We start from the raw sequence: 19641 nt of genomic DNA, 5'->3' as shown, positions 1-19641 counted from the left end.
CTAGAGATAAGCAGTAGTTGCGTATACCCTTAGTATAGGGGACCCAAAGGTGAATATTTTTCTAAACCGGGAGTCGATGTTCCCGAGTATAATATATATATATATATATATATATATATATATATATTTATATATATTGATATAGTTTTCAAAACTATTAATCGAATAAGGTTTATTCGATAACTTTATTTTATTTATTTAATGAATATTATTTTGAATATTCATTCGAGGATTTATGACTCCGTTATTTTATTTAATGAATATTATTTTTGAATATTCATTTAAGGACTTATGACTCCGCTTATTTACTAAATATTATTCTTTATTTTATTAAAGAATAATGTTTCGATAATCAAACTTATTTTCGATTATTCAAATAAAGATAGTACTTTCGTATAAGTATATCTTTGGTTATTTAATATTCATTTCAAGTATGAGTTTTAAAACTTCTACTTCAAATTGTTTATATAGAGATTATCCTTATGGGAATATTATTTAAATAATAATATTCAGATATTTTTTAATATATTGGGACTGATTTATTTTATTAAATCAGCAGTACTCCAAACATTCTTAAAAATATTTTCGAGTCTTCAAAATAATTTTAAAAGTTAGAGCGGATCCCAAAACTCATTTTTATATTTAAGATCCTCCTTTCAAAGGGGATTTAAATACTCGCTCAGAACCTGAGGGATCCGGCTCTGTGGTGTATTTTATATTCACAACGAGGTTGTTGTTTTGACAAATGAATTGATTACTTACCCAACGTTCGGGAAATAAGTCCATCTATTGTGTCGGCATAAGCAACATGGGCTCAGTGGGCGTCCATGAAAGTGTAAGTGGCTCAGTGGGAGTCCATCAAATGCATAAGTGGCTGAGTGGCAGTCCAGCATAAGGTCCTATTGCGGCCATGGTGATGACCAGTGGGGAATTCATCCATCTACTAGTAGAAAAGGTTACTTATTGGTATCTTTGCCTGATCAGCAAGATATCGGGTTTATGCCAAAATTCTTTTATTTCCAAATTCATTGGATATTACAACTCTGTTCATACTTTACATGACAGAGGTTTTCAGGAAATGTATGAGATATATATATATATGGATATATATATCAGGACTTAATGAAGTATCTCGTAACTTCATTTCTTTTGAATGATATTTTAAGGATTGAATCTATTCAAATCATATCTTGTAGTCTCATCTATGTGATGAACTTTTGACACTAATTATAACTTGAACGGTGGTAGTTCAAGTAGTATTCGGAAAAGATATAAGTATATTGGAGTATCTTGTAACTTCATCTTCTAAACTTATATCTAGTAAATGATTATCTTGTGCATGTCAAAGATTTTCAGAAAAACGTTGAGACAAGGTTAGATATATGAGGTAACCTTGCAACGATATTTTTATACAGTTATAAACTGGAACTCTGTGGATGTTATACATGTCAGAGGATTTCAAATATTGTGAAAAGTATATATATGTATATATATACTAAATATTTTGCGACTTGGTCGCGTTAAGATATCATCTTGGTTCATTTTTTTTGACCAAGACTTTCATGAGTACTATGAGAATGCTCATATATTGTTAATCATTATACATATTATTTTGGTGGGCTTGTTGCTCACCCTTGCTTTCTTCTTGCATCACACAACAACAGATAGAAAAGATGAACAGGACCAAGATTCCATTTTGTAAGCGGTTAGGAAACGTTCCGCAGTTTTCTGAAAGCGTTGATGCCGCTGTAGCTGAGGTAGAAATTACCAATAGGCTAGGCTTTCAACTTCTGATGTACCAGACTTATGTATCTATATGAATTGTAATAATGACAAAGAAATGTAAATTTATTCAGAAACCCTTTTAAGGTGTAACGGTATATAATTGTGGAATAAAATGACTTGTGTTATTTTTGGTATTCATCTCTGAGACTATAACTTGTGATGTGTATATTGTGGGGTCACAGTACTCAGTAGTTGGTTGACTATTAAGATTAAGTATTGATAAGGGAAATGGAACTCGTGACAACCCGAATCCCCGACCCCGGATTTGGGGGTGTTACATTGGTTGCAAAAGGCTACTCACTGGAAGAAGGAATTGATTACAGAGGGATGATTGGATTATTGCTTTACTTGACTGCAAGTAGACCAGACATAATATTTGCAACATGTCTTTGTGCAAGATTTCAAGCCAATCCAAAAGAATCTCATTTGATGGCTGTTAAAAGGATTTTCAGATACTTTAAGGGGACTCCTAACTTGGGATTATGGTATCCTAAGGGTACTGGTTTTGAAGCTGTTGGTTATATAGATGCAGATTTTGTTGAATGCAGGGTGGACAGAAAGAGTACTAGCAGGAGCTGTCAGTTTCTTGGACAAAGACTTGTATCCTAGCATAGCAAGAAACAACATTATGTGTCAACTTCCACAGCTGAAGCTGAATACATAGCTGCTGGAAGTTGTTGTGCTCAAGTGCTTTAGATTAGAAATCAGCTAATGGACTATGGCCTAGTGTTACACAAAATTCCCATTATGTGTGACAATACTAGTGCTATATCTATAGTGGCTAATCCAGTTAACCATTCTAGAACAAAGCACATAGTTGTAAGGTACCATTTTATTAGAGAACATATTGCAAATGGTACCATTGAGCTCATTTTTGTTCCAACAGAAAAACAACTAGCTGACATTTTCACTAAACCTTTGGATGAAGCTACTTTCACTAGACTTAAAGGTGAAATTGGAATGCTAAATTCTTCATCCTAATACAAGAACTCAGCTAGTGTGTTACAGCAGATTAATTTCCAGTAAATCTAAATCAATTTCATTTTATTGGAAATTAACTGAAATATGAAGTATAAATATTTCAGAAATCTTTGCATATTTTTTCTACAAAATAAAAAATCAACTTGGAATTTTTCAAATTCTAAGTAAACTGCTAAATTGGTAATTTACATTCTTAATGTGTAAAATTATCACAAGTCAGAATTAAAATAAATCAGGAGTATATAGAGAACTGAGTTCTCGATAAGTCTAATTGACTTGTCGACAAGTCATTTTAAGACTTCTTGAATGAGTCCTTGATAAGTCATTTTAGTGACTTCTCGAGTGACTTCTCGACAAGCATTATTATGACTTATCAATAAGTCACCATAAAGTTCTCTACAAGTGTTAACTTACAGAGTTCTCTAATTACTTTTAGATTTATCAATAACTCAAAACTGAAATATTTTCTCCAATAAATTATTTTAGCAAAATACTCTTGGAAAAAATATTTTAATTTTATGTTGAATTTATTCAAATAAAAATTAGAAACTTTTTAGATCAATTTGGACAAACTGGTTATTTATCTTTACATCTCAATAAGTCAATTTTTATTTATTTTCTACAAAAATAGATAAATTGACTTGTCGAGATGTCTTTTATTTTAAAATGACTTTTCGATAAGCATAAGCCAAACGTCCATTTTTGACTTCTCGACAAGTCATTTGCTTTTACTATAAATACCCAGACTTCTCGATACATATACATACTTACAATTTTCGAGATCTCAAGTGACCTAGCCTTTCAAGAAAAAACCAATTTCTCTCTCAGTTTTACTCCTTTCTCAAAAATTCTTATTACCTATTAATTCTCATCAATCAACAATGGCACTCAATGTTGCAAGAACCTCTATTCCAGAGAAAGGAACCAATTACCTCGCCTTTACTGATGCAAATCAATATCCAGATAGTTTCAAGGGGTTTGTGAAACTTTTAGCTGAGTCTTATCTTGCAGGAGCTTTGACTGCAAATCTAGTCCTATATCTAGATGTGATGCATGAATTCTGGACTACAGCAGTAGTGAGGACTGATGTGAATAACAACTCTCTTTCTATGATGGTGACATGCACAATTGGAGGCCAACTGATAGAGTTCAGTGATTAAGATGTGAATAGAGCTTTGGGGATGCCAACTGAAAATCTGGTGGAGGTACCAACTCCTGATGAGCTGACTGAGTTTATGGACTTCATTAATTATGGTGGAAGAATCAACCTGTCAAGCTTAAACATGACCAATCTAAGGAAGGAGTGGTCTTTTATCTTTGATTTTATGGTAAGGGCCTTCACTTGCAGGAAAACAGGGTATGACAATATTTCAAGTGTTGTGCAAAAGCTGGTGTATTCAATTGCCCACAATAGACACTTGAATGTTGGTCTATTGATCCTGGAAGAACTTGCAACCAGGCTAACAATGCCCCTGTCAGCTAGAGGTAAGGAAATTTTCTTTCCTAGATTTATCATGTCCACTTTAAATCATAAACTAGCAGACATACACTTATTGAATGGAATAGATAGCACAAAAATAGGCAATTTTAAGCAAGTGTCCAAAATAATATTTGGCTCACTTACTACAAAGAATAAGGTAAATGTAAGTCTAGAAATCACTCCATTCGTGTTGGAGAGGTTTAGGATGTACCCTTACCTTATGCCTGACATGAGATCTAACATACAATCTAGCACAACTGTGATTCCTGAACTTGTGGAAGTACAAACACAGGAACACCCACAGGGATCTTCCCCAGCTGCAACCATTCTTTCAAAACCTCTAGAAGCTAGGCAACCAACCACCTCATCTTCTTAAAAGGATGAGGTGAGTAAAAAGAAGAGAAAAGGGGTAACCTTAGCAGTTATAGCTAAAAGTGGTGAGGATATAGCAGAAGTTGAGTCACCTTTGGTCAAGAGATCCAAAAGAAGTAAGAAAACTGAGTTAACCACTCCATCCACCTCTGTATCCTCCCAACAGGATGCGGTTATAAAAGCACCTAGTAGTGAGTCTGCACAGCCTGCACCCCAGAAGCAATTCAAGTGTATGGTAGGAGAAACAAGGATGGCACACACTATGAGGGCACATCTTTTGAAGCTCCCTCATCCATTCAGGGGGAGTTGCCAACGCTCATACATGAGCAACAATCTCTTATATCTAAAATTTCTTCTCTTCCATTTATACTTGAATCTAATTCTCAAGTGCAAGAAAAATCAAGTGACTTAGCTCAAGAAGCTTTGCTCACCATCCAGACACTACAATTAGATGGTGAGAGGCTACATGCTAGGGTAGATCGTGATGACACCATTAAAACCATGGGTGATTCATCAGTTTTTAATGAAGACCCCATGGATATTTCTAATATACCTTCATGTGCAAAACAGTCTTTACAGACTGAAAGGTTTGAGGGTAGTACTCCTGAGGGGGAGCTATCTAAATCCTCTCCAATTCAATTGGAGGCTCCTCATGTAGGAGCAACTCCCCTCAAAGCCCTAGCAGAAATTGCCTTGGCAGTTGAAGCTAGGAGTACAATTGCCAATGATCATATCATAGGGGAGGCAAGTATAGCACATTCAGCTGACAGTATGGTGCAAGACACACAAGGGTTTGAGACTCGTGTACATGGCAATATCCCAGTCAAATCCCCTCCAATTTAATTAAAGGTTCCCACACCTAGTGAGGAACAACAACTAGCCATAACCACAGAGCAATCTGTGAGTAAAACTGTGACTCCAGTCACAGGTGTTTCTGAACCATCCACCTCACAACCTCACATTCTCTCTCAGTGGCTGCAAGAATCTAGCTCTCAACAAACTTCTGTAGTTGATCTACTAGTGGAACCGTTTTCTGGACTGGCCTATATATCATTGCATATTTTGACTTCCAACATGAGCAACCAATATTATCAAGCTATCATGCTTACATACAATGAAAAGGTTGAGGAGCAAAAGGAGAAAAATGTCAATGATGCTGAACAAGATGGGAATGTGGATGCATGGCTGTCTGATGACTTTGTCTTAGAAATGGATCAAGTCTTGGCCAGATTTAGAGAAGAGTAAATTACTATCCTGGGAAGCAATGCAAAAGACTTGACTCCACAAGCTGTCTATGATGCCATTACAGATGTATATAAGGCTCAGCTCAAAGCATTTCATCTGTTTGGTAAAGCTCTTGAAGTCAAGCTTACTGGTCATGAAGACAAAATCAGGAAACTGGTGAATGAGAAGATGGACAAGATTATACCCTCTCAGGAACAGATCCCTACCAAATTCAATCACTCAACTGAGCAAATGTCAAGAATGGATTTTGCTTCTATTGAGAAATAAGTCAAAAATCTAAAACAATCTCTCATCAATCTCAACATACTGATCCAACAACAAATCACTCACTCAAATGACACCAAGGTCAAGCTGGATCAACTTCACCAGAGCAAATATGAGCCATCAGCTTCGCTAATAGAAGGCATTAAACAGGTTGTAGATGAAACATTTGGTACATCTACTAGCTCTTTTCAGCCTGGCTCCATCTCAACAAACCTTCAAATTCAATCACTGCAAGGCCAAGTCTCAGCACTGCAAGACTCCAACTCTTCTCTCACTGCACAAGTTCAAGCCTTGACATCTATAGTCAAGAGCCAACAAATAGACATCCAGACCCTGGTGAACTCTCACAAGCATCTTCAAATGCAGAATTCTGTAGCTTTGGGAGCCATCATAGGCAAACTCAAAATACCACTACCTTCCCTACCTGAACAAGTGAGGCCAGAAATTCCAACTCCCCTCCTCATGCCTGTCACTAAGACTAAGGGGGAGATTGAGGCTAGAATTCAACAATCTAAGGTTCAAAGCTCAAATGCTAAACTAGATTTTGGAAAGGAAAGACTTCAAAGGGCTGCAGAAGGACCAAATCAAGATTAGGAATTCAATGACCTTCTTGCAGCACTAAGAGTGTCCCTTAAAAACAACTATATGACTTGCAAGAAAGCCCTGGCCAAGAACATTAACTTCTTAAGGGTAGTGATAGTGAAGATAAATGACTTCCTGGAGAAAAAGATTGTTATGAACATCAATGATGGTGCTGTGGACAGGTGCATTCAGGTGACTCTCAAAAATTTCCAAACTCTAAGAGCATCTGAACTTGATGTGATGATTGGCAGAGTAAATCCAGTCATTCAAGAGGATACTCAACTTCTCCAAGAGCTTAAAAAGGCACATATAGAAGCTTTTCCAGAAGCCTATCTATATCCAAATCAAGGAATAGTTTACATCTACCCAATGACCAAACAAGCCAGACATCTTCTTGTTCCAAAACACTGTGTCAGATCAAACATGAGGCTGATCATGATTTTACAGTCTGACTTGAAATGCAAAAAGAACAAGAAGCATGAAGATGAGCAGATGATAAACATTTTGGAGAAATATGTTATGAACCCTGACACCATGCTGCCAAATACACAATATAATCTAAGAAAAGACAAGGATGATGATGAGCAGAAGAAAGATGATCAAAAACCTTCTGGATCAAATCTAAGTCAACTCTCTAAACCATCTGGCAGCTAGGGTGAAGATAAAAAGAAGGAGGATGACAAGAAAGATGTAGAAAAGAAGAGAAGGAGTCAGAGGAGGAGCAAAAAGAACCATGATGGCTCAGAACCACAACAAGCCCTAAAAATCCAAAAAACCCTAGCTTAACCTTTATCTAAACCTTCAAAAACAACCATCTCAAACATTATACCATCTCAAACCTCAAAACCTAAATTTCTCTACAAACAAACAGCCAACTCATTCCTAAAAATTCCAATCACCTCAAGCCAGACTAATCTCAAGAAAATCACAACCTTACCATTAGCCAAACCGTCACTGAAAATAAATCACAAATCTGTTGGGAGAAATCCTAAGAAATTCAAGCCTACAAAAAAAGAAGAAGTCACTGAAAGGGCCATCTGGAACTGTTTCAAGAAATCTGACTTTCTACCATTAAATTGGGGCATCTCAGATGAAGATTATTTTCAACAACTTGCTGAGGAAATAGTCAGAGTCTGGGTTGTATCTCTAAGAGAAGTTAAAATTTATTATGAAGATGGATCCTTCACTTTTCTTGGCTGAACTCTACTGAATTCACTTTCTCCCACAGAAATTAAAAAAGTGATAAGTCTGCTAAAGGATAAGGATTCTGCTACTAGAGCAAAGAGATCAATTCTGGATGAATGGTTGATTGAGAGAGAAGCAAGAAGAAAAAGAATGAAGCTGAGTATGAGAAAAGGAAGAGATGGTATGATGAAGAACTTGAATTGTTTATAAGAAGGTCCGAAGAATTGAAAGCTAAAGGAAGAAGTATAATATCCAAAGATGGAAAGTTTCTCAACATCAAAGCTGGCCAATTCTCAAGGTTTAGAATTCATTTACTAAATAGTGGTTATCCAAGGGATGCAAGGTTTAATCTAGTAGAAGCTTTAAGTGGAACCCCTATTGTAGAAGAGTTAGATATTCTGGTTCAATTAAGGGATATTCTTAGAGAAGAAACTGGAGCAAAAATTGTGTTTACTTGACCCTTGTAACTACTTTTAACTTGTAAATCTTCTATTTGTATAAAAGATGTAATTGTGTCAATTTTCATGTAAGTACTTTTCTTTCCATTTCATCTTGGGGTTAGTCTTGTTAATAATCATGAATTTGTGTTAAGCAATCTTCTCACAAATTGGGGGAGATTGTTGTGCAAGACATTCCTGTATCTCAACAAGACTAAGTCATATTGACAACCCTAAGTAAGTTGTATTTTTATCTTAGTTTGTATCTGTACTTGTAACATTTTAAAGTCTGTAAGAATGCAAAGGAGCAGACTGGAGTCTTTTTCCTTAAACAGTATCAAGCCTAAGGATTCTATCTGGAAGAAGATCAAGAAGATCATGCTTCAGAAGAATTTTGAAGAAGCTTGGAGTTGAATAAATCTGTTTGGATATAAATACTCTAAGTCAAGATCTCTATAAGTCACAGATTTAGTGTTATAGAGAAGTCATTCGAGAACTCCAAATGACTTATCGAGAAGTCAGGAAAGCTACTAGAGAACTCAGAGAGATATTGACAAGTCAAGAAGATATGAAGGTTGGAGATATCGACAAGTCATTTCTTCACTAGAGAACTCAGAGTTATCGACAAGTCTACATTCATTAGAGAACTCTGAGTTATCGATAAGTCAAAATCCACGAGAGAACTTAGAGATATTGATAAATCAAAATTCACTAGAGAACTCTAAGTTGTCGATAAGTCAAAGTGAAGACATGATGATGAGAAATCTCGACAAACCAAAATCTCATTCGAGAACTCAAAGACCTCTATAAGTCAAATTCACTATAGAGCATTAGAGATCTCGATAAGTCATTATACTTATCGAGATGTCGAGATCTCTATATGCCTAACTGGAGATCTCGAGGTAAATTCTCAAAGTACAAAATATAGATCAGTTCAATATTCAAGATATATAATCAACAAACAATCCAACCAGCTGGATTGACAAGTCTACAAAAAGCAGCTTGAAGGATGTACAAGATCAATAGAGAAGATTAACTGACAAAAGAAGATCAAGATAATCACATGATGCCAAAGATATGTTAAGCCAGAAATAGAAGGTTCACTTTTCCTAAAATGGAAATGACAAGTGACAGTTTAGTAAAGGATAATAGCATATCTTATTGTACACTGTGTAAACTAGTAGTTAACTGATTTATAAAGTTAACACTGGTCTTTTGTTAGAAGTAACAATCTAGATAGAAAATCTTGTAATTCTCTCAAGAAGAAGCTAAGCTCTTTCTAAACAAAGAGCCTAGAAATATTGTAGTAAAACATTCTTGATTTTAATATAAAATTAAGTAAGTTTTGAAAAGATTGTGTTCTTATTTATTGCATGCTTATTTACTGCATTAACACATGTTCTCTACAAGATTTAATTTACTTTGTTCAACCATAAACATTCAAGAAAAGCCTAAAAACATCTAAAACACATTCACCCCCCTCTGTGTGTTACTCATTTCCTAACAGTCACTTCAGTAGATATTTGAGAAGGAAAAGGATTGCAGTATTCAAGGAGGTGAAGGACTTTATATCAGAAGCAATCATAAACTGTATTCACCCCCCTCTATAGTTGATTACGGACCTAACAATTACTATTTGAGCTTGCTGTTAATATACAAATAGTTTAAGATCTGAAAATTAATCTTTAGTGGTAGACAAAGAACAACAAAAGTATCCACCACCACCCCCGACCACATCACAGATTAGAAATAATATGAGTAGGTATAAGGCTATCAAGGTTTCAATCCTAAAGATTCATGAATATCCAATATGGAAGGTTAAGATGGTCGTGGACTTGGAAGCTACAGACCTGAATATTTAAGCAGGATTTATGATGGTCCTCATAGGCCAATGAAGTTGGCAGTAGCAGTTGCTGGTCAAGATGAGAAGATGGTTGATAAAGATAAGAAGGACTATACTACTGAAGATCTTTCATCAACTATTAAAGATGCAAAAGTAAGATATATTCTTCACAACAGTCTTGATAGTGTTATGTCGAATAGGGCTATTGGATGTAAAATAACAAAGGAAATTTGGGATGCTTTAGAAGTAAAGTGTCAAGGTACTATTGTCATCAAGAAAAATAGGAGGATAGTACTTACTCAAGAATATGAGCACTTTGACTCAAGAGATAATGAGTCCTTAACTGAGATTTATCACATATTTCAAAATCTATTGAATGACTTATCTCTTGTCAACAAGGAATATGATTTAGAGGACTCGGACTTGAAGTTTCTACTTGCACTCTCTAAAAAGTGGGACTTTAAGGTCACATCAATAAAGAATAATTATGAACTTGATGAAATAACTCTAGATGAGATCTATGACATATTGAAGACTCGTGAACTAGAGATGGAGCAAAGAAGGAAGAGAAAAGGATCCAAGACTAGCCCAATTGCACTTAGAGTTGAAGAGAAGCCAAAGAAAGCTAGAAGTAAAGGTCACTCCAAAGGAAAAACTATGATTGCAAAGTCTGATACTGAGTCATCAAACTCTGATGATGACTCAAATACTGATAGTGAATCAGATACTGAGAACTGGAAGAAGCACATTCATACCATCTTTGGAACCAATTCACAAGCTTCAGATTCTATAGATCATGTTGACAATAACTCAGGGGGAGCAAGAGAAGAAGAACAAAGATCTGCTAGTCAAATTCAACATAATTCTGAAAAAGCTGAGTCATCAAGAGTTAGTCTACCAAGACGTAAAGAATGGAGTAAAGACATCCTTGGCACTTGACACTTGGTGTTTTTGATACTGGAGTAAAGACTAGAAGATCAGAAGAAGAAGAAGAAGAAGGATCCTCTAGTCAGACTCAACATAATTCTGGAAATTCTGAGTCATCAAGAGCTAGTCTACCAAGACGTAAGAATGGAGTAAAAACATCATTGGCATATGGTACTCAGTAATTTAGATACTGGAGTAAAGGCTAGAAGAGCTGTTGCAAACAATTGAACATATTCTGGGGTTCTTATACTCTGATTACCTTATATAAGTCTTATAAGTTTAAAATAATTTTCACTCTCTTTCCTCTATAGTATTGATCTGTATTGGACTAACTTGAACTATTTTGAGTTAATGAGATTTGATTAAATAGTAATGTCAAAAGAATCAGAAAGCATGATCATCTGAGACATCCTTCATGAATCCATATTGTGGTAAGGTAAAAGATCTTTGGACTTAAAATCTCTCTGTTTTTATCATTAAATTCTCTGATATTGTACTTCGGATGTTTGTGATCTTCAACACCCTTAGTGGTTTTAGGAACTGATTAAGAGACTATCAAACCATAGGTTCTAACCCAAGTCATTAGAACCAAACATTTCTCAAACAACATCCTTACCTGACTCTGATATATTCACCATTTGATACCATCTTTTTGCTATGATACATCAAGAGTAATCATTAGTGTTAGACATAAGTAATAGTTGGTATCAATAACATTTTGTATTGAAGTTGAGTTGAGAATGAGGGAGATAGTGCCAAGAAGCACCACATAAGGAAATGTCAACCCTACAGCTATGTCTCACACAAAGAAGTGGAGTATTTATAACCTGAGACATCTGTAAGCCCATTTGTATTCTCTCAAAAGGATATGGAGCTGAAAAGGCATATAAACAGTTACTAGGTGCATTCTCCCAACATAATGTTATTAATTGAAAATTCTCCTGTCAGCTAGGGAATCTATATGAGAGTCACTACCCCTTGATTAAAATATTTCCAATGCACCAGTGAGATTCACACACACAAGGAAAGTATTGACGCAGCAATCATTGTTATACCAGATCAAGTTCACTAACAATGGTTGAATATTGGACCATACCAAGGCTCATTATCTCTGATTTTGAATTTGGGTTGAGATCCTAAGATCTGGGGTACATTTATCTATGCTCTAACAAGTATAGATTTATGGTCCTGGAGACACTGATAAGTCTTCACAGACTTCAAAAGAAATATTTGATCCCTAATGGCATATCATTGATCATTGGTTATCTTCCTAGAATTCAAATCTGGAAATGATTTTGACCTTGTCAAAATTGCAGCTTGTAAATAAGGACTCAAATATTATCTGACAAGTTTATGAGGTATACTTCTTCATGGAAGTTGAGGGATATCAGGAATTCTGCCACTTAAAAGAATCCTATTTTTCCCTCTCAGAAGGAACATTTCTGAATCTCTTGACTGAGAGTTTCCATCCTTAAAGTTGAAAGGCAACTTTTCTATGAAAAGGATTTTCTTGCAGGTACACTTGGATGTTTGGAGCTTTGAGTGAGTGACACACTGTGAGACTGAGTGACAAACACTTGAGTGTAGAGTGGAGTGAAACACAATGTGAGATCACTAAACAGAAATCACACACTTGCACTGCGAGAAATGGTTACAACATATAATCTCTTCACTTGGTTGTTTGATCGTAAGATTCCACTTTGATACATTTTGAAGGATTACTCAACTAAGGGACAGAGATTATATAAGAGATTATAGAGATTATCAAGATTCAATATTTTTTCTGAAACTAAGAAGGGGAGTTTCCAACTTTATTGTACTAAGGATGAGATTCTTTATCTTAGGGGGGAGATTATTGGGTTTTGATTTTTTATGTTCCAAAATATTTTCTATGTTCAATATGGAAAAATCTGAAGATTATTGAAGACAATATTTGGAAGACGTATCTATCTGCAACTTTACATAAGGGAGAGAAGAATATGTTCTCTGTTGAAGCTGAATTTGTATAGAAGATGTGATAGATATAAGATAGTATTATTTCCAAGTTCAGGATTGAAAGTTGAAAGTTGATTGAAGATTTTTGGTTATGGTTAGTTGAGTTATCCTCCAAACTATTGCTTCTCCATTATTATTTGACTGTCAGGTGTAATAGTCAAATAGGGGGAGATTGTTGAGCAAGATTGAAGCGGTACGTATAACTCAACAATACTGGTTTGGATAACTCAACATAGAACATGAACTTTGAAATAATCTGTATTCCACTAAATCAGTACATATTGTCTATTGGGCATATACACAAAGGTTTTGGTAGCTACAGTGAAGAAGACGTCAACAATGATCCGTATGAAGTTCATTAATATGGTCAGGCATCGGAGGAATAAGGTTGGAGTCATTCGAAGCAGTTATCAGAATCAGTGTGAAGACCTCAAGAATTCCTAGTGAAATAGGTTATATTTGTTAGAAAACTTAACAATGGTTTGTACGGGTATAATACGATGGCCTGAGAGTGGAACTAGTCGTCTGTGAACTAGACCCTTGCACTAGTCGTCAGTGATCTGCGAAAGGAAACGAAGTACTAATTTTAGAAATACTGTTAAGTGGTTTTGTACTCGAGAGGATTGAAATATTTTAAAGTGCAAAATCCCGGAGATTAGAAGGCTTGAAGATATAGAGGACTACAACACGAGAATTCACAGGATTTATTTATTGAATGACTGATCTTTTATTAAATGAATAATTGAAAATAGATTCATTTATTTATTTAATTTTACATCAAAAATTGGTTTTGAATAAATAAATTAATTTGATTTTTATTAAATGAATAAATGAAAAACAATTCATTTATTTATTTATTTATTTATCTTAGAATCAACTATTGTGTTTCTTTTACTCGGACTCGGGAATTGCATGTTGGTACAAATCAAAGGGAAATGTCAGGTTATTTATATTTTAATCTTTTGTGCATGCAAGGCGCGGGGAATGCACCTGCTGCCAAACCTCCCGTCTCCCTAGTTAGTTGTACAGTTGCGCATGAGATTCAAGATGCGATATCCTTGTAGCTGAAAAGAAAAGGAAATGCAAGTGACGAGCTGGTTTCTTTTACATTTGTTCAAAGCATATGGTTTTCGGGACCCACCTGAGTAGCATGGTTTTGAACAATAAAAGAAACAAAGGAATAAGCTCTCCTCACCACAACTTAAAATCGCAAGTAAACGTAGAGGCCTAATTCTCTGAAGGCAAAAGCTATTATACAGGGTAGCATACAGTCGCAAGTAAGGAGTTAAACAAAATAACTCCTCTTGGTTTGTTCAGGTTGCAAGTCAAATTGACCTCACAGAAACCAAGTACAGTAGCAGCCTAGAGTCGCAAGTCAAAGATTAAAAGAAAAAAATAAAGGCAACTCACTAGTGTGTATCCTGGTCCCAAGTAAAAGAATTGTGAAGCCTATGGATGCAAGTAACTATACTTTGCAAACTGTATTGATTTGAATACTAGTCGCCACGTGTCCTTCTCTCTCCATCTTATCATTCTATATAATCAATCGACAGCAATTAAATTTGCATCTCTCCATTTTTACAACAGTGCTGGATTTGACAAGAAGAGATCATGTCCAATTTGATTCACACCATTTAAAACCTTACAAACTTATAACACTCATTATTTAAAACTCCTTTGATTGCATTTAATATCTTTTGATAAGAACGTTAGATTTTTAGAATGATAAGAAGAATTATAGATTTATAACTTGTTGCTTGAGTTCTTTTTATATTTGTAGCTTCGAATCTTTGTATTCGGAGTTGTAAGCGAACCCTCCGGGTATTTATATTTTTGAAGAAAAAGAATATTTACCCAGAATTTCTTTGTTTGTTTATTTCGTACCTAACAAAATTTATATAATACTTGCTCGAATTTGGTTTAAATTTGACTTGTAATACTCGAGAATGCATTATATTCGAATAAAATTATATTAAATTCGAATTTGTATATCTTAAATTTGAGTACTTTTCGAATAATTCGTCCAAGTCCAGAATAGATATAATGTATGCTTCACACTTACTCTCGGATGAGAAAGAATAGATAGCTATATAAAGTTGCTAGCTAGCTTCTATCGTTCATATCCCAGCTGATAGAGATTGACTAATTCAAATAAAACATATTAAAGTAATATTATAAGAATAATATATTTAACATGCATTTGATTAAATAAATTTAGGGGTCAAAATACTTATAAAAGAATAAACTTATAATTATATGTCACGATAATAACTATTATAAAAAAATTATAACCAACATTTCATTTACTCATAATTTAAAAAAATATATAAAAATAGAAAAAGAGAATATGCCTTATTTAATAAGTGTTTTCATTATGACTCAAAAATTCTTGTAACAATGGTTATAACATCGGATTCGAACCTTCAAGTTTTAAGTTTAACCAACGGGCTCTTAAACCTTAATTAACCAATAATTTGTGCCATGTTATTTTAAGTAACTCTTAATTTATTATTTTTATTTTAAATAGCGTAGATAATGGATAATGGCCCAAAATGCCTATCTCATAAAATACATTACCCAAAATGCTGATTTTCAAAATTGATGGCCTAAAATACCAATCAGATACGCATGGATGCCTATCTGAAAATGCGCATCACGAGAAACACATGTCTCACATGCATATCTTTCCTTGAATTTCAGTTGGTAAAAATGGAAAAATAGTTTTAAAAAAATATTAATATATGATACGCACTCTACAAATGCGAATCAAGGGATCCACATTTGTAGTTAGCGTATCATTTGTAAAAATTTGAAAAAAATATTAAGTACTGATACGCATCTACAAAATGCGTGAAGGCCGATACGCATTTTTAGAATGCATATTTTTCTATTATTGATACATCTGGAAAGATGCGTGTCCCGTCGGTATTTTGGGTCCTTCCCGCGCATATAGGTATTTTGGGTTGTTGTGGCGGCTGAGTGTATGTATTATGGACATTTTCTCGTAGATAGTATAGACAAGTAATTATATAAATCTGTTATATTAATCAGTCGAGATAATTATATTTAGTTTGTTTTTAATTTGATTTTAATCCAGGTTGAATATTATTTTGTTTTAAAACGAATAAGTAGTATACATTATTTTATTTTTGCCCAATATTATTTATCGATCAATGGATTATTATTTAATTCTAATTTTGTTTTAGCACGGTTCATTAATATAATTTTTTCACTGCGTCAATAATGTTCATTATTTGTTAACCTTATACAAGAAATCCAACTAAATATAATTAGTTTTTCCTTTTAGCCGTATCAATATTGTAGTTTGTATAAATTCAAATGAATAACTTATGTTTTATTTTCTTTTATCTCATCCTCTCAACAAATTACCTTTAGATTTTAATCTTATTTTAGACCGGGTTAATCAATAGTTTAATCTTTTTTCACTGAAGTGAATATTATATATTATTTTGTTTTGATTCAAAGTAATTATACAAATTTAATTCTAGTTATATTTATATAATTACACCGTGAATATTTACATGTTAATATGAGTGTTTTATGTTAAATATAATTATAAACTTAGAGATAACAAAAATCTAGATGACTAGACATCTACCAACAAAATTTTTAATATTTCGTCTTTAATATTATTTTATATTATAAATAAAGAAGAGAACTTATAACTATAAAAACCTTGTTTTATCGACCTAATTCAAGTAATTTCATTTAGTTTGTTTTCAATATTATTTTAATCTAGGTTGAATATTATTTTGTTGTAGTTCATATAAGCTGTATATGTTATTATATTTTTTTTCCAATATTATTTTATCGGCCAACAAATTATCTTTCAATTATAATTTTATTTTACCCGGGTCAATAGTACATTATATTTACCAACTAATTATTTTTTATATTAATTTTGTAGTAAAATCTTGAACGGGGTTCTACCGGTTTTAGATACTAGTTTTGTTTTTAAATAATATATTAAAATATAAAATATCGAAAACAACCTACTAAAAATATGTATAAGATCTTTTATGCTTATATATTTATAATAAATTAATTAGGATTAATGCATATTCAAAATAGATAGGCCATAAAAATAATTATGTAAAAATAATATTAATAATTAAGTAAGGTAACAAGCATGCATGACTATTTATCTTTAACAGAAATATCTATAAGTGATCCCCGTTGATAACTGCCATAAAATACGATGTTTTACCTTGTTTTAGACCTGCCTGCCTCTTGAGTATTTGAAATGAGTAACATTTCAGCTACCAATAATTTCTCATGCTTTAAGCAAAGGTTTGTTACATTTATGCATTATTGAATTACTTCTTATGCATGTATGTGATCGAACCATAAACACTTTGCAACTTCAACTTAAAAAAAATAATTACTCTTGTTGTTGCTTATTCAAAAATGCATGGTTTGGGGAATGAAAAATTTAAAGCAAAGGCAAAGAAACGCCTATACAGGGACCAGTGACATAGGGGTACAAAAAGGGAAGGAAGTCCGAGAGAGATGGAGAATAAAATTAAGCTATAAAGAAGAGAAAAAGAGAAGAGAGATCCATATTTGAGAAAGATGATGAAAAACCAAGGAAACAATGGAAGTAGTGGGAATGTCTGTATGGAATCTGAATACGAGGATGAGACACTTGCTTCATTTCGGGCTAAAGAGGAGGAGATTGAGAAGAAGAAAATGGAGGTGCGAGAAAAAGTGGAGTATCAGCTCGGCAGAGCAGAAGAAGAAACAAAGCGTCTGGCTCAAGTTTGGAATGTAACTATAAATATACACAACTTCATGCAGAACTCTCCCTTTTGCTTTTTATAAATAAAGTTTCACTGAGATTTTTTTATGTTATTATCTTAATTTTATTATAACAGCAACTAGAGGTGTTGGGAGACCCCATGAAGAAGGAAGTAGCAGTTGTTAGAAAGAAAATTGACATGACTAATCGTGACCTCAAACTCCTTGGTCAGAGTTGCCAAAAGAAGGTGGAGTTAGAATTCTAATTTTTGACGTTTTATTATTAATTTTTTTTCATCTGAATTATTGAATGTACTTGGATCTTGTTCCCATTTTCGTTTATTGGGTGGGAATGGCGCCATATCATTATCCAACCTGGGATAGATTGATCATATTCACAAAGGTACCTGAAAACTTACAAGAGCCTTTCCTGTGTTGTGCTTTACAGGAGAAAGAATATAAAGAAACATTGGAGGCATTCCACGACAAGAACAATGAAAAAGCTAAACTCACAACCACATTAGTAGAGGTCAGTCTTTCTTTGCAAATGTAAATTACTAGTTTACAACTGTTTGTTCAAGTGCTATTTATATGATCATTTCTTAGTTATGTAATCTGCTCTTGTTCACAGTTGGTGAAAGAAAGTGAGAGGCTGAGAATGTCAAAGTTAGAAGAGCTTACAAACATCATGAATTCAACTGCAGACTAATCAATCTACCAATTCCTCTGCACGGATTTGTTTCAAAATTGATCGAGTGACAACTTTGACTTAACATTGAGATTCTGTTCCTTGTAATTAAGAAAAATAAAAAGCGAGTGTGCACTAGCTATCTTAGGAAAATCTACAATTTTTATTGGTCTTCACTTTTTAACAAATTTAATTCAAATTAATACAGTTTTCCTGTTTTGTGAATTTTAGAGCAAAGTAATTTTAAATAAAATACAGTAAATTTTGGAGCAAAGTAAATATAAAAAATATGTTGATGGTTTCAATTTATAGGGGTGTATTCATTTCAGATTTTAAAGAATTGTTAATAATCTATGGATTTTAAAAGATTTTCGTAGATTTTAATTCTTCGTGAATTTTGATGGAGTTGATCCAAAATCTTGTAAGTCTTGCCGATTTTGTGGAGTTTTTTACAAATCCATACAAATCTCATGTATTTTGAAGAGATTTCAAGATATTAAAAATGTACTAGCAAATCCATCAAAATTCACAACTTTTTTAAATAAAAAAAATTCATGGACTTTTGAATACCATTAGATTTTGATGGATTTTTTTAAATCCAAATTGAATTATTGACTTTTTAAAATCTAAATTGAATACACTGAGATTTTAAAAGACTTTTTTCAATACTTGTTGAATAACTTCAGATTTTAAAGGATTATTTAAAATCCAAATTAAATACTCCATGATTTCAAAAATCCATAAAAACCGTTCAAAATCTCAATTGAATAAACTATTCGGCGTATGAGTTTGTGTTATTAATATAATTGGAAAGTATTAAAATTATTATTTTTTACTTTTTTATGTTCTTATTATCTGAAAATAATTATAAAAATATTGTTTGTAATCAAGTGCAACTCAAGATGATTTAATTTTTTTGTTTTTCTGAAAACTAATTGAGTTTTACTGAATTTGATTTAACAAGGTGTAACTTGTTAATACCAGCTTAGTGTGACCAAAGATAATATTATTTACTAAATTCTAAAGTTACATAAATTCAGTTTCAAATACTCAATTTTATAAAGTTTTAAACCATGTTTTTGCAAGATGTTCATAAAAC

The 19641-nt window shown here is 33.4% G+C and overlaps 1 protein-coding gene across 1 annotated transcript; it reads left to right on the top strand.

Annotated features, from left to right (window-relative positions):
• Positions 1-17601: 17601 nt before the first annotated feature.
• On the top strand, positions 17602-18767 carry LOC141672318 (uncharacterized). The gene is made up of 4 exons (XM_074478889.1): positions 17602-17884; positions 17992-18102; positions 18303-18383; positions 18486-18767. The coding sequence occupies exons 1-4, from the start codon at positions 17690-17692 to the stop codon at positions 18561-18563; spliced, it is 465 nt and encodes a 154-aa protein (XP_074334990.1). The 5' UTR covers positions 17602-17689; the 3' UTR covers positions 18564-18767.
• The last annotated feature ends 874 nt before the right edge of the window (positions 18768-19641 follow it).

The sequence above is a fragment of the Apium graveolens genome, chromosome 7, assembly GCF_009905375.1.
Source record: "Apium graveolens cultivar Ventura chromosome 7, ASM990537v1, whole genome shotgun sequence".
Classification (NCBI taxonomy): Eukaryota; Viridiplantae; Streptophyta; class Magnoliopsida; order Apiales; family Apiaceae; genus Apium; species Apium graveolens.
Note: the sequence above shows the minus strand (reverse complement) of the source record. Positions and strands in the feature narration are given on the sequence as shown.